This window comes from Podarcis vaucheri (genome assembly GCF_965113315.1).
Source record: "Podarcis vaucheri genome assembly, chromosome: 1".
Taxonomy (NCBI): domain Eukaryota; kingdom Metazoa; phylum Chordata; class Lepidosauria; order Squamata; family Lacertidae; genus Podarcis; species Podarcis vaucheri.
This window is the reverse complement of record NC_138759.1, coordinates 32,378,518-32,405,064: the sequence shown is the minus strand read 5'-3', so window position 1 is coordinate 32,405,064 and position 26,547 is coordinate 32,378,518. Positions and strand designations below refer to the sequence as shown.

Sequence of the window (26,547 nt, the reverse complement as noted above, 5' to 3'; positions counted from 1 at the left end):
ATTCAGTTTCTGTATTCAGTCCTGGGAAGAAAGATGGTTGGTAAAACATCTTATCCCTATAAGGCTGGTTGGATGTTTTCAGTCCTGGGTCATTGGTGCCTCTGAGCACGCACCAAGTGCCTTTCCTAAACCACTACGAGATCCAGCATACCTTATCTGTCGAACTTGAGTCATACTCCTGTTTCAGAATATTAACTGTTAGAAAACAGCTTTGCAGCACTTACTTGAAGCAAGGGCAAGTGGACAGAGTGTGCTAACTTGAAGATGCTGGGAATTTCCCCTTCTTAAAGATCTCACATTGTACTTTCAAACTAGACTTCTTCACATCTGACTGAACAAGCCCTCGGAGGTATTTGACTCGGCACTATTCAAATACGGTAGTCTAGAGAAGGTAGCTCTAAAGCGGGCTAGTTGTAACCTGCAATGCAAGTTCTTTGTGCAATGAGACTAAACTTGATACACACAGAAGGATGGGTTTCACTGACTTGCTAGTTATCAGGTTGCAAACTCCTTTGAAAACAACCTGCATTCAGATTTGTAATCTTTCACTTCAGTCAACTGTGATTGGGAGTCAGTTGAGTGCTGCGAGGGGAAAACATTTTATTACCATCCTCATCTGCCATTCCCAGTCAACATCCCCATGCAGTGCACCTTGGAATGTGGTTAAGGAACACTACTTCCAGCAGGGTTGAGTTCCCTCAAATGTAACTATTTTTTACCCCAAAGCAAGGGCTATAAGATAGCGTTAGAAGTGCCATGCAAGCTCTGTTTTAAGGCTGCTGTTGGTTACAGCTGAAACTAGGAAGCTTGGAAACCTGGTAAACATACACCATATGCACATGGTACGGGGGGGTGCACAATTGTGCTGAATTTCACACAATCCATACAGAATCAACTCCTGTTCCAAAGCAACAAGGATACAAATCAGTCCCCACTCCCTCATAAGGCTTGCTGCTAGCACAAGCACCCCAGACATCAAGCTGCTAGCATTCCTTCAGCTAATTTTATTAACTGACATATCAGATGTGCTAATTGTGTGCAATGGCTCCATCCACCAAGCCTAAGAGCAATCAGGTTTGTCGTCACTGACTTAACACACACACATGCTGCTCTTCCTTCAGGAAACTCAAAAAAAGTAGTTTAATAGAGAGAACATGCAGAAAGTGTTTGTTTTAGGCAGGGACTAAGCTGAGATCTGGGACGCGGGTGGCGCTGTGGGTTAAACCACAGAGCCTAGGACTTGCCAATCAGAAGGTCGGTGGTTCGACTCCCCGCAACGGGGTGAGCTCCTGTTGCTCCGTTCCTGCTCCTGCCAACCTAGCAGTTTGAAAGCATGTCCAAGTGCAAGTAGATAAATAGGTACCACTCTGGCGGGAAGGTAAACAGCGTTTCCGTGTGCTGCTCTGGTTTGCCAGAAGCGGCTTAGTCATGCTAGCCACATGGCCCGGAAGCTGTACGCCGGCTCCCTCGGCCAATAAAGCGAGATGAGCACCGCAACCCCAGAGTCGGCCACAACTGGACCTAATGGTCAGGGGTCCCTTTACCTTTACCTTTAGGCTGAGATCTAGTAAACATGAAGAGTTTTCTGCGTTCTGATACGATTATCCAGAGAATCTCTTTTAGTTTTAATTAACCCTTTCAGAGATAACTGATTTATTGGCAAAGGGGCTACCATGCTTTGCTCTACAACTTGAAAACCATTTAATGTTAAGAACTAGGGATGGTTGAGCTTGCTATTTGGGTCAGTATGATATTCTGGGTAAAGCTTTGGGTTTCGTTGTAGGGTTCTAGGTTCAAGTTCCTACTTAATCGTAAGCCTCTCTTGGTGGGGATGATAAATGAGGTAAGTTATTATACCTGTACACTGAAGCACAGTACAGAAATGATTCTGGTGTCTTGTAAAGATAAGACTTTCACCCAGGCCTTTTTAATCCTGACCTATAATGCTTGATCCTGTTTTTACTAGATTTCTCTTTTATTGTTTTATGCTTGCATTTTTGTACACCGCTTCGAATTAACAGTTTAGAAATGCTTTTTTCAAACAAACAAACAAACAAACAAACAATTTACTTAAGTAACAGATGCTAGAAGGAAATAACTGATTAAGTAAATTAATGCATAAACTTTTGAAAGATTTACATAGACACCGGACTGGAGAGCATGTCCCCCCCGCAAAAACTTTTATTGAGAAAAATTGACAAATCCCCAACCCGCTTGTTACAGGTTTCAATTGCCCGTTCTACTCAGCTTCAGTTACACCACAAGTTAGAAGTGAAGCCATGTCAAGCTACACCACTAAGGTTAAAGTTTAATGGTTCTCAAGACGTCACATAACCTATCAAAAAAGGTCATTTCTCATTGGCAAAGTAGTGGCAAATTAAAATGAAAGGCCAACAGGGTACCAAAAAGATGCTTTTGCTTTGAACTGTAGAAAATTTGCTATGGGAGTCTAAAAAGAGGAGCCCAAAAGTACTCACTACATCTGTAGCACAATCTTCCAGCACAGTTTCTATTTATTAACTGTTTCCAAAGTAAAAAAAAGATAAGCAGGAAAGGTCTTAAGCTCTGAATTTAAAAGCAGCACTGGACACATGAAGGCAAAACTCACAACAGTAATTTTGGGCAGTGGGAGAAGAGACATTTTACAAGTTCCAGCGTTTCTGATTGGTGCAGTTAGCTCTCAACATTTATGCTTAAGGAAATTTGCAGAAGGACATTTTCTCTCTGCCTTCTCCACTGGCCACTATCGGTATCCCCTGGTTTTTCAGTGTGAGATAGGGAGTGGGAGGGTGGCTGAGGGAGGGAGGGGAGACAAGGATGGGAAACTTCCCCTTCACAACCATCCTTAGGATTCAAAATGGATTTGGGGTGATTTCCCTGCTTCCCGTTCCCCTTGTGTATCAACCTGTGTTGTCCAAGAGAGGGCCCCAACCCTGCCAAGGGGCTTTTTAGGGGACATAAGTGGCTGCAAGGGAAAGGAGGGGACATTAAGATTTATTTGTGAATTTAAGTTGGGACCAAAGACATTTTTTGAGATACACTGATCTGAAACTTGATATGTTTTGAGTCAGGGATGATGTATTTGTTGCTGCTATAAGCCCTGAAACTTGTAGAGCCCAGAAAAGGCACAAATGTCTTAAAAATTGAAATGACACTACAGCTCATCTACAGTTGCTCCCTCTGACTCACCTGCCTGCCATTTTGCATCCAAATAACTTCCGGTTTCTTGCTGTGGGAAACGGCTGCCTCCCACACGAACGGTCCCCAGCCGTGCCAGTAATTCAGGGTTGATATGGGGGTAATTAACCCTGGCAGACTCCCCAGGGTTATATGGTGGGTTATAAGCATCTGGATATAACTTCCAAGTTCATTAAAATGCAGGTCTAAGATTGCCCCAACTTCTATCTTTGGTAGAAGACAGGGTCTTATATCGCCCATGGGGTGAGGGAGAAGAGACCTATCCCCCTCCCCTAAGGATTAACCCAACTGTGTATTCAAGTATGCATCAAGCTGGTGCCTCTTACCATTAAAAATGGCTTTTCACAGTTCCAAGGTGCTTTCAAGAACTGCTTCATTTTAGAACAAGGGAAGCAATGACTTCAGAGAACGGGATAGGGTGAAAACAAGAGCATTTGTAGATAAAGCCTTTCTTCTGTAATTTAAACAACACAGCTCTGTTATTTTCCAACTGTCCTTCCTGCTTCTACACATAAAAAGATCAAATATTCTGACAGACAAATGCCACCGGCAGTTCCTTCTCCACTCCAAAAGTGTAGCTACTGATCAATTTTCAACAAGATCTGCTTCTGGGATGGTTGACTCCGAGTGGCTCCCTCTCAAAACTCTGTGGTAAGAGATAGAATGCTGAAAGTTTAACAAATTGCATGTATTCAAGTGGCTTAAAGGATCAATCTGGTGACATACAGGAAGAGGTCACCTGACCTCATTTGTAAAGGAGAGAAAAAGACAGCGTAAAAGCCAACCACAGCTGTCATGACAGTTTTATTTCATCCCTGTCCAAGAGTCCCCAAAATCACAACTCCCACCGTCTTCCATGTCTATCCAATAATGGTTCAGAAGCATCCTGACCGTGTTCTATACCAGCATTTCCCTCCCTCCCCCTGGGGAGCCATTGCAGAAAAAGCTCTGTTTGGCAGGTCAACCCTGAGGTGGCTCTAAACAGCCATAGTTGGGTCTCTGTTGTTCTGCTGGGGTTTAAAAGAGGGGAAACTGCCCCTATTCAATCAGCTTCTTGGCCTTGAAGAAACGACGCAGATAGAAGACCTGCCAGGTAGCCAGTCCAATGAGGCAGAACATCGAAAAAATGCTGAAGTATAGTACCCGAATGTTGGTAGATTCTGAAATGAGAAAAACAAAAAACAAAAAGCTTGTTACTCAGAACAAATGGCAAGAATCCCTAAGCCAGCCTTCCAATGCCTTCAACCCCCCAAACCATCATCTTTTCATCTGAAGCATTCATATAAAACTAAGTACCAGAAAGATAAGCTCTTTGAACTGTGGGCCAAGTGGATCCAAAAAAGGCTCAGCTTTCATTCAGTTAAAAAAAAGGGCAACTCAAGATCCTCTCTCATGGCTACTTAAATTTGAAAATTGTGCAGGCGGAAATTATTACCATTTCTATTACTATTATTATACAGGGGTTCTTGAGAAAGGCTTTGGTGTTCACAGATGGAGCCTGTCTGCCACACATGAATTCCTTCACCATAGAATTTTTATACCTCTGCTCCCAACCTCTTGCCTATACCTCTATTTCTGTATCACACTTCCCACTGGAAGGGGGGAAAGTCAAAATTCTACAAAAGCTAATCAGAGTTAGATACACACTGAAGTTGTTTATACAAATAAGTACAAAACATAATTTTGCCCATTATATTCCGCACACAGAATTTGAATTTTCTGGGGGCCAAATAAGAACAGTCCTGGCTGCAGATGATAACAAGGAAATAACAAAATCCCAAGTGAGTTTAAAAAGAAGGGAGTGCCATGACTTTAGTAGATTTGGTGGAAAGGGGGCTTATGGGCATAGCAGTGTAACAGTTATGGTGGTAAAACATTCCAGTGATCTTAACAGTATGTTTATAAGTTGATAGATGATGCATCAGACAGCCTTGTCTACACTATAAAGCAGGTATCAAGTAAGCATCATGGCAACATTATCCCTAACAATATGCATTAGTGAGAGAAACTTAACAACAGTACTACTCCCTGAATTGGAGTACGTACCATTGGTGTCCCGCATCTCCTCTTCCCGCTTCTTCATGTAAGCAAAGTCATTGACAATAGACTCTGAAAGATCCTCCAGGCGTCGCAGCTCCAGTTCCAATGGCTTCAACTTCTCTACTTTAGCAATCTGTAAAAAAGAGAGACAGAGACTGAAAATCACAGCCAGAATAAGATTGTGTTCTCATCACTTGAAAAGAGAGTCCTGATGCAAACAGTCCTGTCTGTGGCACAGTCTCTAGCGACAAAATCAAAACCAAACTAACTAACCACTTGCACCACAGAGAATGCAAATGAAAGAATGGGGAGGGCGGAGGGAGAGCCTTGAATAGACATCCACATCTGCTGTTCGTAACCAGGGAGGATGTCTTCTTGTTCAATTGCCTCCTTTTCAGTGCCTCCCCTCCTGGGTAACCTAAAATAATAATCTGGAAGCCTTCACAGTAGATTTTTGAGGTCAACAAAGCCATAGTTTTTCAGCCAACAGAATCTCCAATATCCTTAATTTCTTAGAGATGTTAGGAAATTTTCCAGTGCCTAAACTAGTGACAAAGCCACTTTGATAGTTTCTTGTTTTAAAACAATCAAGCAGTATATAAATGTTATTAAACAAACAAACAAATAAATACTGAACACCCCCCATCTATAATTAGACTCCCATATTAGCATTTCCCAGGAGGGGAGATACATGTGCAAAGGCAACCTTTTAACAAGATGGTAGCCTCTCCCTATAGCAAATATGGATGTCTACCCAAGTATTTTCAGTTCTTTCATTTGCATTCTCTGTGGTGCAAGTGTCAATTTGGTTTGCATTTTACACTACACTTTTTGACAAATTTCAAGAGGAGGTATTTCAGAGGAGCACAAAATGTTTGGTGAGAGGATTCTCATTTTGCGGCTCCAGATGAACAGCACAAGAAACATTTAATAAATTTTGTAGATTAATTAAGAACAGAAATGCATGCATTGCTGATGAGGAGTACACCTCTTACTTATCAAACTACAACAGTCTGGGCAAATAAAGATGTTTTCAATCAGCATTTGAAACCTCACAGTGTGGGACAGTTGCATCGCTAAGGGCCATTATTCCAGAGTAGGGGACCTACTACAGAGAAGGCCCATCTATACATCCTTTTACTCTAAACCCTGGTGGGGGGCAGTGAAAAAGCCCTACCCTACCAATCTTAAGAACTGAATTGGCTTGCATTGAATGAGGAGCTCCTGCAGGTATCTGGACCCCAAGCTTTGTAAACCATCACCAGCAATTTGAATTGAGCCTAGGAGCATATAGGGAGCCACTGCAGTGCTTTGCTCCCAGCTAAATGGGTACAGGACTGCAGCCTAAGAGTAATCTGGTATCACCAGGCCCATGCAGAGCTTGTCTTAGGCCCGGGTCGGTCTTGGCATGACAGCGGCCCGTCAGGGCCCCCTGGCCCTCTTAGGCCTCCCCCAGGGCAAGTGTACCTGGCTGCCCCTGTGCCTCCCACATGGGCCTGGGTATAACCCCTAATTTAAGAATCCACTTTTTTGTTGCTACAACAGAAGTAGGGAACACATTGACCTAACCTCCTTTGCCACTACAACACTGTGAAAGAAGAAAAATGGACATACATGGTAAAAAAATAGAGAGCCTTCTGTGTTACAGATGTGGATTAATGATGGTGCCTGGCTTTGAGAATGTTGAAGGCCACTGTTCTGTATTTTTTATTTTATGTTATTGTTTTTCAAAATGTAGCAAAGTAAGTCTCTGAGGCTTACCTTAAACACATTTGCCCAAGTAACCTCCACTGCACACAGCTGGACTTACTTTTGAATAAGCATTGGAAGGACATCTCTTTTAACTTTTTTGCTTACATATTTCTCCAAGTTGCACCATACATCCCTGTTCAGGAAATATGCTACCAAAGGTTTAGTAAACCTGATCCCACCCTCTGATGTCTGGCCAATGAGAGTAAAGGCACTAGAATGATTCACAAGCAAGGGAAGCAGTGATTTCCTGTTTCATTTCCCTCCATTGCCTATAATAACCATTTATGGAGAAGGGTAATGTATCCGTACTTCCCTCCTTTGTCAATTATTTAAAAAATAATTTGTTCTACGTTGTCCTGATTTTTCTGACTTATGAACAATAGCAGCGGGTGCACTGTATCCTTTTTTTCTAGTTCAGCTTGGTGGCCTCTAGGCACTTTTAAATTAACGTTTAAATAATCTTAAAAAAAATTAAATTAATAAGCATATTCATCTGTAGCACAGAAAACAAGTCTCATGCGGCCAGAAAAGCTATTTGGGAAGAGCAGCATAGTTGGAGGAGCTATATCCGAATACAGTAATGGGTTTAACATTTCCGCAAGTTCAAACTGCAAGGGGTTTAATGTAGCTGCAGTGCAGCTGGGCAGTGACAGTTCATCAGAGCAGCAGGGCACAGGAGGAGTGGGTGGAGGTGAGGAGAGGGGCAGAGCCTGAGAGGGCAGTGGGCCAGGTAGAGAAATGACATCGAGGTCACTCGCCCCTGAAACAGAACAAACAATAGGACAGTAGATTTACTACAATGGTGGCTGTTCATTGCAAGGCCACAAGGGGGCAATCAAACCTTGAGAGACAGCAAACAGCAGCTTTTCATAATTTACCGGTAGCTAAATTACTGGATTAAATAATCCTCTCATGTTTTAGTTCTGAATGATAAAATCAAGGCTTAGGAAGCTACATGGCCATAACTCTACCAAGCAGAATCTGACAGTTTCAGAAGAACTTTACAAGTTCTGTCACTTTTTTGTTTGGGTTTGGTTTTTCATAAGCAAGGATGAAGAAAGAAAGAAAAAATAATAATGCTGTGTTTAACAAGAGAAAAATACTGAAAAGCTGGGAACAGTTTTTGCACAAAAGTCAATATCCTGAAAAGTACCTCAATTCATGAGGTCAGCTATTAGCTACTAGCCTCTGCCCTCTCGCCCGTATACCTTGTCGCAGGTGCCTACTGGACTCCAATCGTCTGTTAAACCAACATCTTCTCTCATTAAGGACATGTTTTTAGGATTACATGGCTGTAAAAAGAATCTGCACTCCTGACATATGCAATCCACGCATAAGGATTGCACAGATTCTCCTGCTGTTTTCTGCTAGTCCAAAAGGACCCCCAAATCAGCACAGTACCAGACCTCTGCACTCATAATTTATTTTATTAAGTGCCCCCTCATTCCCATTTAAGTATACCAATATAAGGGAAAATAGCATTCAGAAGCACCTTTAGTCTCCAACAACAAAAACTATATAGGTTTCTGTTTTGACTCTCTTAACAAAGCATGTCAACAAGGCATGAGAGCAATGGCCCTTCCCTGCCACTGTCTATCCCAGTATACTGCCTCTGAAGATGGGAAACTTTACTTAGTGGCCATATGTTATTAGCCATTGATGAATGCACCCAATCAGCTGTAAAAGCTATATATGAAACAAAAAATTTCTCCCTGCAATAAGATAATCTCTTTCTACATTGGGAGAAATTGTGAATAAAGTAACCATGAAATGTTTATTTTAGACTGCTATCATGCTCCTATCACAGTCTGTGCAGGAAAAGAAGTGAAATTTAAAAAAAGGGTCCATGGCCATCAAAAAGCAGTATAAAAAGGGAAAGCTCATACCTTAGTACTCTGAACATATGACAGTTACTTTCGTCTGGATTGCATCAAATGAAACTGTCTTATCCAGTCGGATAGTACTGATCCATATAGTCCTGTATCAGGTCTCCAAGATCTCAGGCAGGAGTCTTTGCTAGTACTTCCTGCCAGAGATCCTTTTAACTGGAGATACCGATTCAAGACCCTCTGCGTGCAAAGAAAATGCACTACTACTGAATTATGCATTACCCTTTGCATGGACAAGACTGAAGTTTCAATCCCTGGCATCCCTAGAAAGACCTTTTCTGAGCTTTTAAGAGAGCCATAAATACTTGGCTAGATGGATCCGTAGTCCAACAAAGCACAAGGTAGCTTCATGCAATGTCAGCAGTGTTAGGGGCAGTAGTTTTCTGAATGCTAGTTGTTTGAAACTGCAAGCTGAGGGAGTTCCGTTCAACTTGGGTCCTGCTTGCAGGCCTGCTGTAGACATCTGGCTGGCCACTCTGAGCGAAAAAATGCTAGCTATCCTGTTTTCCGAATAAATTCAGCTTCATAGTTGATAAATTCCTTGCCAAGCAGCAGATTCCTAACTAAAATGTGTTTAGCAACTTCAAAAAAACTGTTCTAGATGAGCGCTTTACTCAGGGAAGCCCTAGGAATCAGGGAGACTGGGAAAACAGCATAGAGCTGTGAGCCTCAAGGCCACATACAGTTGTCACGTGAGTGTCAGGAAGAGAATCAAGAGGCACAGGCAGCAAAAGCAGAGATGTACCTCCTCGTAGTTCTTTGCTTCTACTCCATGCTTCATGTTCAAGGTCACGAACTGGTCTGGCATCCGCCCTGTTCCTGGAACTGCAATGAAAGGATTCATTGTATGAAGTGCTCAGGCTGCCAGGAAATTCCCAGCCACCCGCCCCCCAATACACAGCAGGGAGGGATTTGCGGCTCTCCTCCTGTACAAGCCTCGGAACAGCTAAAGAGGCAGCCCAACTATGCCCAAAATCACAGAAAAATCTACAGATAGCATTGGCTAAGGTAGGAACTCTGAGAAGTAATGAGAACAAGCTGCAATGAAGCATGTGGAGCGTGCAAAACACCAGGCACTCTGATTTCCTGGTCTTCGTTCCACTCTCTAGCAATAAGGAAACATGGGATCAGTTTAGAGCTAGACAAGCTGGTAAGAACCAAGTGCTAATTCCAGCCAAAGAGAAAAGCGAGTATAAACCTGAAGTGGTGTATTAGACTGAACAGATGAAAAATAGTAACACAATGACCAGATTTTTCTTAAGTTAAAGTTCACCTAGCCAAATATAAAACCACTGTGGAATGGAAAATCAGAAACAACCCTTGTGGCACTGCTATAATACCTGATTGACCCCTGCCCTCCTTCTTACCTCCCTTCTCCTTATTCAAATTATTCCTCCCCAAACTTTAAAACTGCCACAAACCTGGTTATCTAGTGAGTATAAATAGTTCCCAAGCAACCAGGTCTGGTCTAGAGGGTTTTCCCTCTGCAATTTACCCCTTGATAATCCAGTTCAACCCCTGCCAATGCAGGAAATCCACTACTACTATAACCTCAACAGTTTCTAACTAAGGAAAGCCCACCTTCCTCTCAAGCAGTTTGTTCCACTGCTGAAAGCTCTCCCCAGTGAGGTCCACTTGGTGCCTCTACCGACATAGTTTTGGTACCAGGTAATAAAATACATTTTTTCCTCAGACATTTGATAGATTATGAAGATGATGCTGTGACTGTTGTTTGTGTGCTGCCAAAGCTTCTGGCAGCTGTTATTGGGTGGGTGGGTGGGTGTGTTTTTGTGTATATTTTTCATGAAATGCACGTTTCTTTCTGAATGCGTTAACATTACAATGTATTTTTGTTTTTGTTTTTAAGTATGTTTCAATTTATTTGGAAACCTCTGTGTATTAAGCAACTTACAAGTCTACTATATTACGATGATAATGGTAGCAGTTTATACTGTTTAGAAGTTCTTCCCAATGTTTAGACAGAATACTTTATATTTTAGCTACTTGCTTTGGAGTATGATCTCTAGGACACCACCAAATAGATTTGCTCCATCATCTATGTCAGTGGTACTCAAAGGGTGTAGTGCGCTACACTGGTGTGGCAGGAGAGGATGGCAATTACAAAATAGTTGTGTCCTGTGTTATAAATCAAGCACTGCTAGGAGTTGTTTCTTTTTGTTTCCCGATGTATTTCTTATCAATAAAAAAATTCAGTGTGGTGTGAGCAAATTTATATTCAGAAAGTGTGGCCCAGAGAAGAAAGTTTGAGAAACACTGAACAATGTGATGGCCCTCCTCAAGTACCTGAATGGCACAATCCTTCTTACTTATCTCTTCTCAGGGCTAAACATACCCTAGTCCTTCAACCTTCCCAAAGAGGACTTTATCTCCAGGCCCCTCTTCATCTTTGCCATCCTCCTCTGGATACATTCCAGTTTGCTGATAACCTTCTTAAACTGCAGTGACCCAAAGTACAACTATTTATCTCTTAAGAAAAAAAGGGAGGTAGAACTGCATGCATTTTTCCCCTCAGGCTCTCTGTTCCTAGATAATTATGTTCTCATCACTGATAACAGGTTCTGGACCTAGCAAGGTAGACCAGATTGAAGGAGGGAAGAAAGAATATGACCATCTGCCTTAAGCTCAGAGCTATGCTGTGAACAACCCCTCTGCATGTTTACTTCAAAATAAGTCATCCCAGTTTATGGGTCTTACTCACATTCCTATAAACACTTACCTGGGAGTAAGACCCACTGATAATATTGGGACTTGCTTCCTGAATATGCATGCGTAAGAAAGCTGCATTTGTCAGCTTGGTCAGAAAAGAGAAATGTTTTGAATACACTTTTTAAATCTGGCTATTTTGGACAAAGGGGACAATTGCTTCTTACTATTTCTACTTTGAAGTAATTCTCTTTCTTTGTTAATCTGCCAATCCCAGATCAGCTGTTTTTTGACCCATTACTTTTAAGGGCATGGGATTAAAGGATTTTAAGTGGGGTTACGAAACTGTAGTTATGCCAAATGGAAGAAGTATGGCACAGTATCAATTGGGTCATGTTATGTCAGACACAGCATTACTTAAGGTAACAGATATCTTAAAACAAGCTCAGGACATAATAAAGAGCCCATGATCTAGCCAATCAGTTTGTCATTCTGGTGTTTGCATTCAGCATGACAGGCAACGAAAACACTGTGGAGAAAATAGTATGAGGCTGTTCTCCTCCTCCCCCATTTTAAAAAAATTAAGGAACTATCCCCTGTTTTGCAACATATGCAAACAGCCTGCCTTCCCCAGACTTAAAAAAAAAAAGCTAGCTAACCAAACTCCCTATCCACCAAAGACCCCTAGCTAGTACATGCACCTCTACTACCACGTTAGAAATTAGCCAGACACCAGACCCATTTTGCAACTGGTGCAGGTCCGATTGTGACCACGTGGAGATCTCTGGATGCCAGGTTGGCAACTGACATCTCCATCTGGCTTTCCCTTCCAGCTTTCGTAAGCGGGTAAGCAGAAAAACTTGTTTATTGCATTTATATCCCAACCTCTTTCTCCAAGGAGTTTATGGTTCATTTCTCTCCTCAGTTAATCCCTACAACAACCCTGTGAGATGGCTAAGAGGCTGTGACTGGCTCAAGGTCACCTGGGGAGCTTAATGACTGGGTAGAGATTTGAACCCTGATCTCCCAGGTCCTAGTCCAACACTCTAACCACTACACCACATTGGCCTCCTAGAGTACTTCTGTAGGGTTTGCCATATGCCTTGAATTTCCCGGACACATGCCTTGAATTTCCCGGAACACTGCAGCCGAGAGCAGTGTCTGGGCAGAAATTGGCGAAATGTCTGGGGAAATCGGCAGTGTCCTTTTGCAGATTTCCCTCAGAAATAGCTCAAAAACATCCAATTTCTTTGCAATTTTGCTCAACAAATTTTCCGTCAGGATTTTCACTTTTTGAAATATGGTAACCCTAACTTCTGCTATGGGACAACTATATAAAACTAAGCAGGTAAATAAATATGGGGAAAGCAAAATGTCACTTAGAGAAGGACCTGAAATATTTTCCTTGAAGCTTGAATTTGTTTTATTCAGGATTGTTTTATTTGATGTTTTGATGTGTTGTAAACCGCTTTGCTTTGAGATTCCCCCCCCCCCTTTAAAATATGAAGCGGTATAGAAATGAAATAATAAGACAAAATCCCACTGGGGGGGAAATGGTGCCTAGACATTCTGCTGTGGCAGCTGTAACCTAGGTTTAAGCTGCCATTTGGAGATAGCTTATACACCTGAGTTTTTAACACTGTTCTACTACTGGGATCAGATACATTAGGCTGTGGTCCCACCTCCTCCATGAAACAGGGAAGGGACCAGGTGTTGGCATTGTTGCAGTACCTTTAAAGAATGGTCACCAGCAGTTTCTGGATCCTATCTGCCAACTTCATGCAACCAGTGGGCAACTGCTGGTTCCCACAGGAGGAGAGAGTAGTTTGGGGCTTAAATCCTGCTTGCAGGTTTGCCACAGGCACCTGGTTGGCCAGAGTGAGAGCAGGAGGCTGGGCTAGATGGACTACTGGCCTAATCCAGTGGGCATTTCTTATATTTTTATATACCCACCCCTCTTCTATGATTCTGCCAACGAAGATAGACTTATTTCAGTGTCCTAATTCACAGGTAGGTGGCAGCACAGCACAGTATATGAAACGCAACGTGGGGGTAGGGAAGAGAAATGCTCTTCTTCACTGGATAGAAACACAAGTACTTTCCATGGTGCTGCTCCTGACAACTTCCAAGATGCCATAAATATATGTAGTTTTCATAATGGTAAATGAGCAAGGCAGTCCCCTGCTACACATGGCACAAGAATCATTGTTTCCAGTTTTTATGCAGGCTTTGAATTTCTGCTATAGCCATGGAAACTAGTTTACACAGTGAATTTGAAAAATACTAATTTCAGTGACATAAGTGAACTCAGCATGGACTTGTGAATAAAAATGCACAGGATTATGAGGAATGTCCATAACTTGCAGAAACCCTGGTAAAGCTTTGGGTCCTTACACTGAGATGACAGGAAGACAGGAAGAACAGCATATGGACTATATGCCTAACTTGTAACATAAAAGTAAGAATGGTCAGGATCATAAATTAAAAGTGCTTAGAACTCATGTTGGATATGCATCATACAAATGTTTTAAATAAGAGAAATGACAAAGCACCCCAAATGACTTCAAAGGTAGAGAAAATACAGAAATCAATACCACACGGACTAAAAAAATCCAAGTGATGATATATAGTCCTTGCATAGGGGGAAAAATGTTCATGATAAAAGTGAGAATAAGCAAGTAAAATATACTTGACAGGCTGGAACGTGTAATAAAAAACCAAATGGTCACTTCGACTTTCGAAGATAAAGTGTTTTCCATGCCACTATCACACATTCTAGTCTCCCTTAAAACTTAAAACAATCTCCCTTAAAAACATAAACCACACAACTGTAGATTCTACAATCTCCCTTAGAACCATAGAATCACACAACTGTAGAGTTGGAAGGGACCTCCCAAGAATAATCTAGTCCAATCTCCTGAAATGCAGGAATCACTGCTACTGCAGGTTTTATATGAAAAATAGTTTGTACAACATTCTAGCCAAATGCTTAACAGTCTGGAACTGATGAACCATATAAAAATCAATATGGGATAACTATTTACACGGCAACAAGGCAACCTACAGATCATGCACTTTTAGTTGCAAAGTTGTTCCTCAGATCAGAACCAAGAATCCAGCAACATCTAGTCTCAGTACAGTATCTGCTTAGAGAATTGGACTAAACCTAAGCTCATAATAAAATTAAGACTGTTTTGGTTGCACAATGTTATGAAGTATGTCTGACTCTCATTCAAAAAAGTCACTTAAGGTTTGTTGGTTAGAAAACAATTTCTGGTTATGGGTCCTGTGGGAAGGACCTTTTTAACAAAGTCTTCCACTTTTAACAGCAAAATAAATAGATAAATAAATAAAGGGTGAACAAGAGAATGAAAGGAATGTTCCAGGTTAGACTTTCAACATGTGCTTGTTGTAAAAAAACAATAGTAATACTTATGGAGAATTAATTTTTACATAGTAGATCATTAAAAGTCATTCTGGTGTGGAGGATACAAAATAACAATAAGGCAAGTGAGTAACACATGCAATATATTCCAAGCTTCCACATACAATACAAGAAGCAGAGTAGCTGGGGCAACCCAGTCAGATATGTGGAATATAAATAATAATTTTATTATTATTTTATTGTTACAAGCATAGAATTACACAAGCACAACTGTGCTGCCCCCAAAGCAGAATGTGTGACGCAAGGGAAGAGCTCTGGGATAACAATTTAGCGCTCACAATGGGGATCTCCCTGAGTCTGGCAAGGCAGCTCTTCCCTCTACTGGGGTCCCTGCGCAAAAAGCTGTGCCTTTCGCTTCCTCTTCCTCATTTTTGTGGCCAAGTGCTTGAGAAATCACAGTTGCTCAGGCCTCACCTGGCCCAACCGCCCAAATGTTGCAGCTCTGCCTTCTCAAGGCAGCTAAAACCCTACAGCCATTGACCGCCACAGGGTCCTCAGCTACTCTGCAGAAAACATGTCTAAACTTCTTAATGCCAATAATCTAATAATACAAAGAAGTATAGAGATTATTTGTTTAGGGGCACTCTACTACAGTGCATTGTGCTGGTAATAGGAACTACCAAGGTTTGAGATGAACAGGATGCTGCCGTTAGTTATCTTGGGACACAGACAATTCAACATTCTTCAAAAGGCAAAAACAGTCTGTAACAACCTCTTCCCCTTTTTCTGCACAATACAGTGGTGCCCCGCAAGATGAATGCCTCGCAAGACGGAAAACTCGCTAGACGAAAGAGTTTTCCGTTTTGGAGGTGCTTCGCAAAACGAATTTCCTATGGGCTTGCTTCGCAAGACGACAATGTCTTGCCAGTTCCTGCTGTTTTTTCCCCTCCCCCCTTTTTCTAAGCCGCTAAGCCGCTTATCAGCTGATGTGATCAGCAGATAAGCCGCTAAAAGCGCTAATAGCGCTAATCCTTCAATGGGCTTGCTTCGCAAGACGAAAAAATCACTAGACGAAGAGAATCACAGAACGGATTCTTTTCGTCTTGCGAGGCACCACTGTAAACTATTAAGGCATAACCCCCAAAGCTAGCAATCACATAACTAAAGTTTTGCATGTTTCCACACAGTGTGTCTGGGAGGGAGGGAAAAGAAATATCTCCTCAAATTTACACCTCTTAAAACCTTCCTTGGTAGGCTAAACAACACCATTCATGCATACAGGGAGAATCTGACAAACCTGACTAAATTTTTGTATTCTCAGGGCCCCTCAACAGAACTCATAGCTGCTTTGTCCCCATCTGCCTTTGATGGACACTGCTCAGAATAGTGTCCTGGGATCCTTCCTTGCTAATCTTTTATTTTTAATGCAACCTACCATCTCTGATTGTCTTTACTCTTGAATCATTTAATAAATATATTAAATTTAAAGCCTAGAGTTTAGTCATGGGGCTCCACTTTAGGAGCCTTACACACAATTTTGCTGATGCTATTGAATAGCACTAAAGAGCCTACTTAGGTCTATCTCCCATTTATGATGCTGTTACATTTACGTCACCCATGTAATCAGATTAACGTATTTAAAAAGTATTCTAATAAAATCCCACACCTATATTATTCTGTTCTCAGAAAGCATACAACTTTGGCCAAGGAATATACTCTTCCCCTAAAAACAGTAGTGAATTTCACTCCAACATAGTTTTTCTAGTATAGACCTCCGTTGGTAGACTAGAGGTATTTTTACATTTAGAAAGGCCATAACACATATGCTCACTGGTAAGTATGTTGTTAGTTGGTTTTAACAAGTCTTTTGATTCACCTGCTTGTTTTTAAGTGTTTTTTAAAAACTTTTAATGCTGTTTGACTGTATTTTTAATATTTTGTTGCACTTGTATTACTGCTAACTTGTGGAACGGAAGGGCATAAAATTAACAAATAAATAAATCTCTGAGATTCAGAACATTGAGACTGTTCCACCTAAGTACATCATGGGCTCATAGCCCAGAAGACATATATATGACCTAGAAGTTCCAAGAGTGACAGTGGAAGCAGGAAGCTCCCTTGAACCTCAACAAGATGACCACTGTCCATTTGTGTTGAGAAGCAGCACTAAATATGCCTGGAGGTGTTGTGGACTATTTGCCCTAAACTTCAACCCAAATCTTCATGAGGAAGAGGGGCAAATGCGTCACTCCCAAAGGAAATGTCAGCTCTAAGACTTGTTAAGCAATTGCCCTCAAGATCTGGGTACATAATCAACGTCCTGCACACTTCCCCTTCTTCCTCTTGTGATAGAATATACCAATGCAACGGGCCCTCGGTCATTATAACTAAGTGCCACGTCTCTACAAGAAAAGGGTTTCTGGCTGGTTTAGAGATGCTAGCAACTGATTAATGAAGAGACTGAGTTCCATCTCCAAGAAGTGGAAAGTGAACAAGCAGGGGTGCATGGACCAATAGAGTAGGGAACAATAAGACTTAACACTGGCTTTGAGGAACCACACAGCACAGAAAGAGTATTAGCTAAGTGAGGGAATGATAAAGACCAAATTTAGTACAGTGGTGCCTCGCAAGACGAAAAGAATCCGTTCTGTGATTCTCTTCGTCTAGCGGTTTTTTCGTCTTGCGAAGCAAGCCCATTGACGGATTAGCGGATTAGCGGCTTATCTGATGATCGGATCAGCTGATAAGCGGCTTAGCGGCTTAGAAAAAGGGGGGGGAGGAAAAAAAACCAGGAGGAACTCGCAAGACATTGTCGTCTTTCGAAGCAAGCCCATAGGAAATTCGTTTTGCGAAGCACCTCCAAAACGGAAAACTCTTTCGTCTAGCGAGTTTTCTGTCTTGCGAGGCATTCGTCTTGCAGGGCACCACTGTACTCCCTTGCCTCTTGTACAGAAAATTCAGTGTACAGATGGTGGAATCCCTCATGGATGTCTCATATGAATAGGGAACAATGGTGTTAATTTCTACCTGAAGCAGAAAGGAGAATCAACTGCAGTGTCTGTGTTTCTTCCCTTCCACTCTCTGTTTACTGGCTGGGAACAGTTGGTTGTGCCCGTGCCCTCTCAATGTCAGGTGTGTATAGGCTACAGTGTGGATTATTTGAGTCCTCTCCTAAATAAAATTCCAGTAACTGCACATCTCTATCTGCTGTGGAAGACAGCAAAGCACTTCTTTCATGAAGAGACTCATAAGACTTCTGTCATAGCCAACCAGTCCTCTTCTATGATCCTGTTTTTCTTGTGTCTCATTCTGGATTATAAAATTTCCTTTGGGTGGGCAATTGTGATTTCAGCACTGCTCAAATGCAAACACTTCTGGGAAGGAATGCAACAACTGGCATTCATTAGTAATTTTAGGAACTGACTCCCTTGGGATTAAATGTTCTCTCTCTGTCCAGAAGACCTCAAAACACTTGGCAAAGCAGATACCCCTGGCCCTTGCTCAACATTACCCTTTTAAATGGATCGTACAAGAGATGGTTGAGAAAGTAGAGAAGAGGCATACCAGGAGCACCAAACAGGGACTAGCACACTTACCCACAGGGAGCTTGCTCTCAAAGCAGGCTTCAAACATGTCGTAATCCTCCGTGGTGAAAGCAAATTTGCCCTTAGTTGCATCCTCCTTGACATAGAGAATATGCCCAGCTGAGTCAGTAATCTGTAGGAAATACGAAAAATAAGAGAGGCAAAGTAGTTAACATCCAAGTTCTATGTTAAATTTTATGGGAGGGGGAGGAAGAGAAGACAAAGATCTTCCTAGAACACTTGGGCAATTGACTTCTGTGCTTTCCTTGTCCCCACCATAGGTTGTCCCCACCGTAGGTGAAGAGATTTTTGCTAAAATTTTAATTTCAAATTCATTTATACTGTCTCCATTATTAGCCTCTGGCATGTTAAGTTGAAGACATTCCCATAAAACCATCCACTAAAAACAAAAGCCAGAAGAAGATGTTGGAATGGGGGGGGGGAGGGATGAACTCATTCACTTTACAAAACATACATTATCAGCAGCTCTGAATAGGACAAGTTTTGGGTTTACAGTGACCAGACAATAATTGCATAATTTATAATTGCGTAACTAATAGCTCTAGGAGACAGCACATTTGTATGCTCCCCCACTGCCAAAGGAGCAAACATAAAATAAAGCAAGCTTTAAAGGCCCCATGAGAGCATGTTAAAAGCCATGTGAGGCCTTGTTTACTGCAGTAATAGCTTCTCCTTAAACATGGTTCTTCCATAAAGAAGTGACTGATGCATGCACACACAAACTAGTTCCTTTCCACCATTAGATGGGTCACGTCCAAAAATATATTATGCCAGCTCTACTTTTCTCTTCATCTGGCACAACAAGATAGTTGCCTACACACTGCCAGGCACGTTGCCCTAAGTATACCTAGTATGGGCAAACTGCTTAAAAGTCAGCCTACACAATTGTGGGGGAGCAGCCATTCAGGGAGGGGGGAATGTTCCACCACAATACTCTGGCATTATGCACAGTAACATCATCATCCTTCACAAACACAGCTTTTCTCCCCATACTGCCAGCCTGAACAATAAGCACCCACACGAGACTGAGCTCAAGTAGGATGAGAGCCATTAAAGAACCTCCACTACGTAACCAGCTAGCACATTGGGTACATTCTTCCAGAACGGAAAGCCTAACTGTTAATTATGGGATGTCATGATCAGAGAGCAAGCACCACAGTGATGAGCCATTAAAACACGTGAAAATGGCATGACAAAGAATCACTATTAACTGCAAATGATAAATCCCAGTCAACAGCTGATCTGAGACTAAGGTCTTCAAGCAGAATTTTGTCTCTGGAAAATAAACTAATGTGTGATCATTAATAACTTGTCTAGCCTGACAAGTTAAGGTGCTAATGTGAGCAGCTGGTCAAAAAAACCCAGACTTTAAAACTTTTTATTCTGGATGAGCAGAGCAGGCCCATGCAGACGTGGGGGCAGCCAGGTACACTTGCCCCAGGCCTTGAAGGGGTAAGCAAGCTGGGGGTCCCCACCAGAGACCAACTGCTTTTTTGCTTGAATTTATAACTTTATTCTAACAAGACTCCCACCCCAGGCCTCAGAGAAGATCTTTACATGCCTGGAGCAGAGAATATTTGTTCTGTAGTTATTACATCAATTGCCAAAGTCAGGACCCAACAAAGGCTGCTGGCATATAACACCCTATTACATCAGTGTGGCCTTCTGGGGGAAGGAATGCTTAATGTACAATCTCAAACTAAGTTAAGACTTCATTGACCAGCATGCTAGACCACTCCTGGATAATGAGTATTTGGGTGGGGGTGAAACACAGGCATCATTAACAGAAGTTTTAGGTAATTAATGCTAAGTGATGGTTTGTTTAGTCAAATTGTGGTTTGTTTGGATGTCTGAACCCAGTCCAGTGTATTAATGGTGGTTTGTTTGCTAGCCATAAACTATGTGAAACATGGCGTGTTTCAACTCCTTTGGCACAATGGGTGTGTGTGTGTGTGTGGCTGTTAACCAGATGGATTGTGGTTCGAGGCTACCCAGGGCAGACTGTGGGCAAAATTTCTGCATTGCAGGGCATTGCACTCGATGGCCCTTGGGGTCCCTTCCAACTCTACAATTCTATGATTCTAACTATATTTTGGTCTATATTATGTCTAAACCCAACAGCTTTGCTTCACCATTAATTGTTTGCCAACCCCACTCCAAGCTACAGAGCCTCAAGGCAAGAATAGTTGGAAAACAAACCAAGCTTTGGAGAAACAAGTCATGGCTGATTTGCTAATTTACAGGACAATTCATGCTTTGTAGCATTTACGGGTGAAAGCAGCCATTGTGTAGTAGCATCCAACTCCCACCCACCCACCCAACCCGCAAGTACATGTGTAGTGCTGCACTTCTGAAAAATGTACCGTATTTTTCGCCCCATAGGACGCACTTTTTCCCCTCCAAAAAATGAAGGGGAAATGTGTGTGTGTCCTATGGGGCGAATGCAGGCTTTCGCTGAAGCCTGGAGAGTGAGAGGGGTCGGTGCGCACCGATGCCTCTAGCTCTCCAGGCTTCAGGAAGCTATCCGCAAGCCTTGCAAGCCCGGCGGGAGTTCCCACGGGCTCACAAGGCTTGCGGGCAGCAGCCTGCAGCCCGAAGCCCGGGGCGCCCTCCAGAGGGCTCCCCGTGCTTCGGGCGGGTGTCCGCAAGCCTTGCGTGCCCAGCGGCACCTCCCGCCGGGCACGCGAGGCTTGGGGCGGCAACCTGCAGCCCGAAGCACAGGGAGCCCTCCGGAGGGTGCCCCATGCTTGGGGCTGCAGCCGCGGCTGGGGGGGGGAATAATTTTTTAAAATTCATTTCCCCCCAAAAAAATGAGGTGCATCCTATGGGCCGGTGCGCCCTATAGGACGAAAAATACGGTACTTTCATAAGCAGGCTGTTTAATTTTTATATGTTTACAATTTTTTGTTTCTAAGCATACACACAGAGAGAGGAACGGGGGCAAATGGACACCAGACAACATGGTGTAAAAAGTACTTGTATAAAACTAACATCAGAACTGTGGCAGGGGGGCAGAATCCACCCACCTATGAAGCAAGTGCCTTTTTACAAGAGATACAACTAATTTTTAAAAATACATTTTAATTCCCAGAATCTTTCTGACAGCTTAAGAACTTCTACAGCAGGAAGCATTTGTCCAAAAGAGGATGGTGAGGAACCCGGAAACCAAGTCTTATGATGAACGGTTGAAAAACTAGGGGGTGTTTAGCCTAGAGAAGATGGAAAGGGAGGGAGGAGGAATGTGATGATGGTCTTTAAATATATTGAAGGGCTGTCATGAAAAGATAAAGAATACTTCTGTTGCTTCACAGGGCAGGATTAAAAGGAATAGGTGAAAATTCCATGGAAGCAAATTTCAGCTAACTTCCACACACTAAGAGCTTTAAAAGAGTACTGTATTAGACAAATTCATGGAAAACAAGGCTAACAACAACTACAAGCCATGGTTGGCCATGTTTTACCTCTACTGTCAGAGGCATTATGCCTCTGAATGTCAGTTGCTGGGAATCATGGGTGAGTAGAGTGCTGTTGTGTTCGAGTCCAGCTTGCAGGTTTCTCACAGGCATCTGGTCAGTCACTGTGAGATAAGGATGCTGGACTAGCTGGGCCACTGGTCTGACCCAACAGACTCATCTTATGTTATTTGTTGTTATAAAAGGGAACAGACTACCTCAGATGGGCTCTCTTTCACTGGGATAGTTAAGCAGAGGGAGGAGAGCTATCTGTCAGGGATGCTGTAGTTACACCTTATGTAACAGAACCTGCACTGAACAGGGGCTGGGTGAGATCACCTTCAGGGTGCCTTCCGACACGTATTTATTTATTACATTTATATACCACCTTTATCTTCCAAGCTCAAGGTGGTGTACATGGTTCTCCTCTCCATTTCACCTTCACAACAGCCCTGTGAGGTAGGTTAGGCTAAGAGATGGTGATTGGCTCAAGGATATCCACTGAGCTTCATGTCTGAATGGGGATTCGAACCCTGGTCTCCCAGGTCATAGTCTAACCATTACGCCAACCTGTCCCTAATTTCCTCTAAATTAGACTACTATGATGAAGGAAGGGAATATTAGAAACCAATAATGGTTTTTTGTGTGACAGGAAAGCTGTGGAACGAAAACAAATTCCAGGGTTACATCCTCTTCATTTATTTCAAAAGCACATTGCCTCTTTAGCCACTATTTTGCACCTGGCTTTGGTTGGTGGCTGTTAGTATTCTAATAATAAAGCAAAGGAGATCCTGCCAGCATGAAATCTACCCACCACTAATATACAGAAACCTGGGCCACAGGCCTTTCTGCTTGTTTTATGCATGCTGACTCAGACATAAATAAGTCCCACAACTTCAGTGTGATTTATTCCAGAGGAAGGGTGGTTAGGAATGCAGTCTCTGTTGCATGTAACAGACCGTGTATCCCAAAACTGACACGTCACTCTAGTAGTTACAATTATTCTTCCCCAGACTGGTCATACTGCGTGGTATCCAAGACCAAAGCAAAATCCTTTTCTTGGTCAATTAGGACAGATCAACACAAGAAATAACCTGGGGTTGCTGCTGAAAACCAACAGCCATATTTCAAGGGCCCTACATTATTGGCTACTATCTAACCCTATGGGAACACACAACGTACCAATAACTGAACATGGGCCAAGTTTAACTCTATTAGTACCAGGATAATTGCTCAAAATGGGGCTGCTCCATATGCTTTGTAACAAATTGTTCTGCTCTTATATTCAAAAGCAGCTGCAAAATCTAATATCAGAATGTCACAGCAGTGTTAGAAACTCAGATATAGAAGCTAGGCACTAAATGGCACCTTAAGCCTAAGTTGTGACCACCACAACAGAACGTCTATTTGCCAGCACGTAGGACTAGATAACCCTCAAGGTCCCTTTGAATGGTACAATTCTATGATCTCAACTACACTGCTTGACTATAGCTTACTCTTACCACAATTTACTTGTCCCAGTATGTGAGGAGAAACATACACAGTGGAAATGGTATTAACTATGTACTAAGGCAGAGGTTTTTTTAATTGTGGTCAGTGAGTTCCATTTGTGTGGCCTGTGGAAAAGCTGTGGGACAGTCAGATATATCTGTACTCAGCCCTGCACTTACTTTCCTTGATGTGACAATGGAGGACTAAGATGCCCAGCATGGGGTCCATGATTCACGCAGCAGTGCAGAAGCACAAGACATGTCTTTTGCTGCGCCTGAATCAGCAGGCTTGATGGAGATGCCAGTTGCCAACCTGGCAAGAAATCTCCACCACATTGGACTCACCCCAATAGCAAAACGGACCTGGCGCCTGGGGAATATTGAACAGCGTGTCACAGAGCCCTGACTTTTCACAGCATGGGGATACACCTGTCTTGGTAGCATCACTGCTGTCATGAAAACTACAAACTGTTGCACCATTTCATCACTGGAATTCATCTTTCCATCACCTGGCAGCCTAACAACCACTCTCGTTGTTTTCTGTTTCATGGTGGCGGGTGGGAATGCTTTCCTCCTCTTGAAACTTGGGATGGAGTTCTTCAGTCCACTTCTTATTCTGAGGATGCAACAGCCCCCTCTGACTATGGGCTGCATGTGCTGCATGCTCAAAAGCAAAGGACTACTGTACTAAGGAGGACCAAAATAAAATTTCAAAAAATCATTCCAGTAGCACCTTAGAGACTACTGGAAGGATTTTTTTAAATTTTATTTCGACTATGGCAGACCAACATGGCTACCTACCTGTAACTTGTACTAAGGAGGGCAAAACTCTGCGAGGGCGGGGGTGGGGAAGACATGGGAAGTTAAAAGAGCTGTCGTGGGTACGAGGCACGGAGGAGTGTTTCCTCAAGAGAGCAGAGGAGGGCCCAGAGCTGAGGCCTAGTTCCGCCTTCTGCCTTTCGGCCTTATCAGGAGAGCCGCGCAAAGCTGACGTGTCCTTACAAGGGAAGGGCCTGGAAGGCAGCAGAGCCGCCGGTAGCGCCCCGAGGCCTACGCAACGCCTCCGCCCGCGGCTCCCCGCCCTCTCACGGCGCGCTGTGAATAACACGGGCGGGGGGGGGGGTTGGGGGCGCTGCCTGCGGCTGTTCTGGGTCAGCCTCCCGGTGTCCCTCCCGCGCGAAGCCCCCGCTTCCCCTCTGCACCTTGAGGTTGGCGGACGGGCCGCTCGACGAGCCCGGCGGAGCGACGACCTCGTACTCGCCGGTGACGAGCATGTCTCGGTGGATCTCCTCGCGCAGGCATTTGCGGGCCTTGCCCGGCAGCTGGAAGGAGATGGGCCGCGCGGGGCCCGGCAGGAGGGCGAGCAGGAGGAGGGCGAGGAGGGGCGGGAGCGAGGCCGGCCTCGGCGGGGAACGGCCGCCGGGGAGCGGCAGCGGCAACGGCAGCAGCATGGCGCGAGCACGTCCGAGCGACACAAGGCCGGGCTTTCTGCCTCCGCCCCCCCCCTCGCGCCGCTGCCGGCTCCAGGCACGTGATCCGCTGCCGCTTACGTGACGGGAGGGAGGAGGAGGAGGCCGCTGCGCGCCCAGCGAGGCAGTTGGGAGAAGCCTTAGCGGGCGGGCCTGGAGAAGCAGGGGGAGCTACTGGCTCCGAGATACTGGGGCTTAAATTGAACCCCAGGAGCACCGTTTTCAGCGTCATTTCAGGGCTGGGGCGCGAAGAGTCACCCTGAGGAACGGAGCTGCCTTTGAGTATACGCAGTGTACCTTGTTGTTGTTGTTTAGTCGTGTCCGACTCTTCGTGACCCCATGGAGCAGAGCACGCCAGGCACTCTTGTCCTCCACTGCCTCCCGCAGTTTGGTCAAACTCATGCTGGTAGCTTCAAGAACACCGTCCAACCATCTCGTCCTCTGTCGTCCCCTTCTCCTTGTGCCCTCCATCTTTCCCAACATCAGGGTCTTGTCCAGGGAGTCTTCTCTTCTCATGAGGTGGCCAAAGTATTGGAGCCTCAGCTTCACTATCTGTCCTTCTAGTGAGCACTCAGGGCTGATTTCCTTAAGAATGGATACGTTTGATCTTCTTGCTGTCCATGGGACTCTCAAGAGTCTCGTCCAGCATCATAATTCAAAAGCATAAATTCTTTGGCGATCAGCCTTCTTTATGGTCCAGCTCTCACTTCCATTCATCACTACTGGGAAAACTATGGCTTTAACTATACGGACCTGTGTTGGCAAGGTGATGTCTCTGCTTTTTAAGATGCTGTCTAGGTTTGTCATCGCCTTTCTCCCAAGAAGCAGGGGTCTTTTAATTTCGTGACTGCTGTCCCCATCTGCAGTGATCATGGAGCCCAAGAAAGTAAAATCACTGCCTCCATTTCTTCCCCTTCTATTTGCCAGGAGGGGATGGGCCCAGTGGCCATGATCTTCGTTTTTTTGATGTTGAGCTTCAGACCATATTTTGCGCTCTCCTCTTTCACCCTCATTAAAAGGTTCTTTAATTCCTCCGCACTTTCTGCCATCAAGGTTGTGTCATGTGCATATAAGTGTACCTTATATGTGGCCTTTTCTTGCTACAGGATTAAGCTGAGGTTGGATGGCCATCTGCCATGGGTGATTTAGCTGAAATTCCTTCCAGGGTTGGACTAGATGACACACGGGACCCCTTCCCAACTCTTATGATGCTATCTATGAATTTTGCCTCTGTATTTGGGGTATATGCAGCTAGATCAAAGCAGGTAGGTGGGTGGGTGGCTGAATCTGCCTGTGTTGGTGCTGTAAGATGGTCTCCTTACTCACCTGAAATGAAGTCTTACTTAAAGCAACAGGATTACTTTTTACTGGATGGGTTTAGGATCAGCATGGCTAGTTTGTCTCTGCATACCAGCTGCTGGCAAATCAAACGGGCTGAGTGTTGTTACTTCTTCTTCTTTGGCGATCACTTGTAGCCGAGTAAGATTGTCTTCCATAAACACGGTTTTAACAATGAGTCCGTAAGTGACTGTGGAGGTCAATTCTGGATCCACACATCCTTCCACAGTGGGGACATTGGTGTCCGGGCGGGAGTTGAACACAG

At 43.7% G+C, this 26,547-nt stretch overlaps 1 protein-coding gene across 1 annotated transcript; it reads right to left on the bottom strand.

The window, feature by feature from the left end:
- Window positions 1-2,152: 2,152 nt before the first annotated feature.
- TMED10 (transmembrane p24 trafficking protein 10) lies at window positions 2,153-24,974 on the bottom strand. Its single transcript, XM_082234137.1, has 5 exons — window positions 24,678-24,974; window positions 18,525-18,645; window positions 9,625-9,704; window positions 5,245-5,371; window positions 2,153-4,358 (listed from the first exon to the last, which is right to left on the bottom strand). The coding sequence occupies exons 1-5, from the start codon at window positions 24,924-24,926 to the stop codon at window positions 4,237-4,239; spliced, it is 699 nt and encodes a 232-aa protein (XP_082090263.1). The 5' UTR covers window positions 24,927-24,974; the 3' UTR covers window positions 2,153-4,236.
- Between the last annotated feature and the right edge of the window lie 1,573 nt (window positions 24,975-26,547).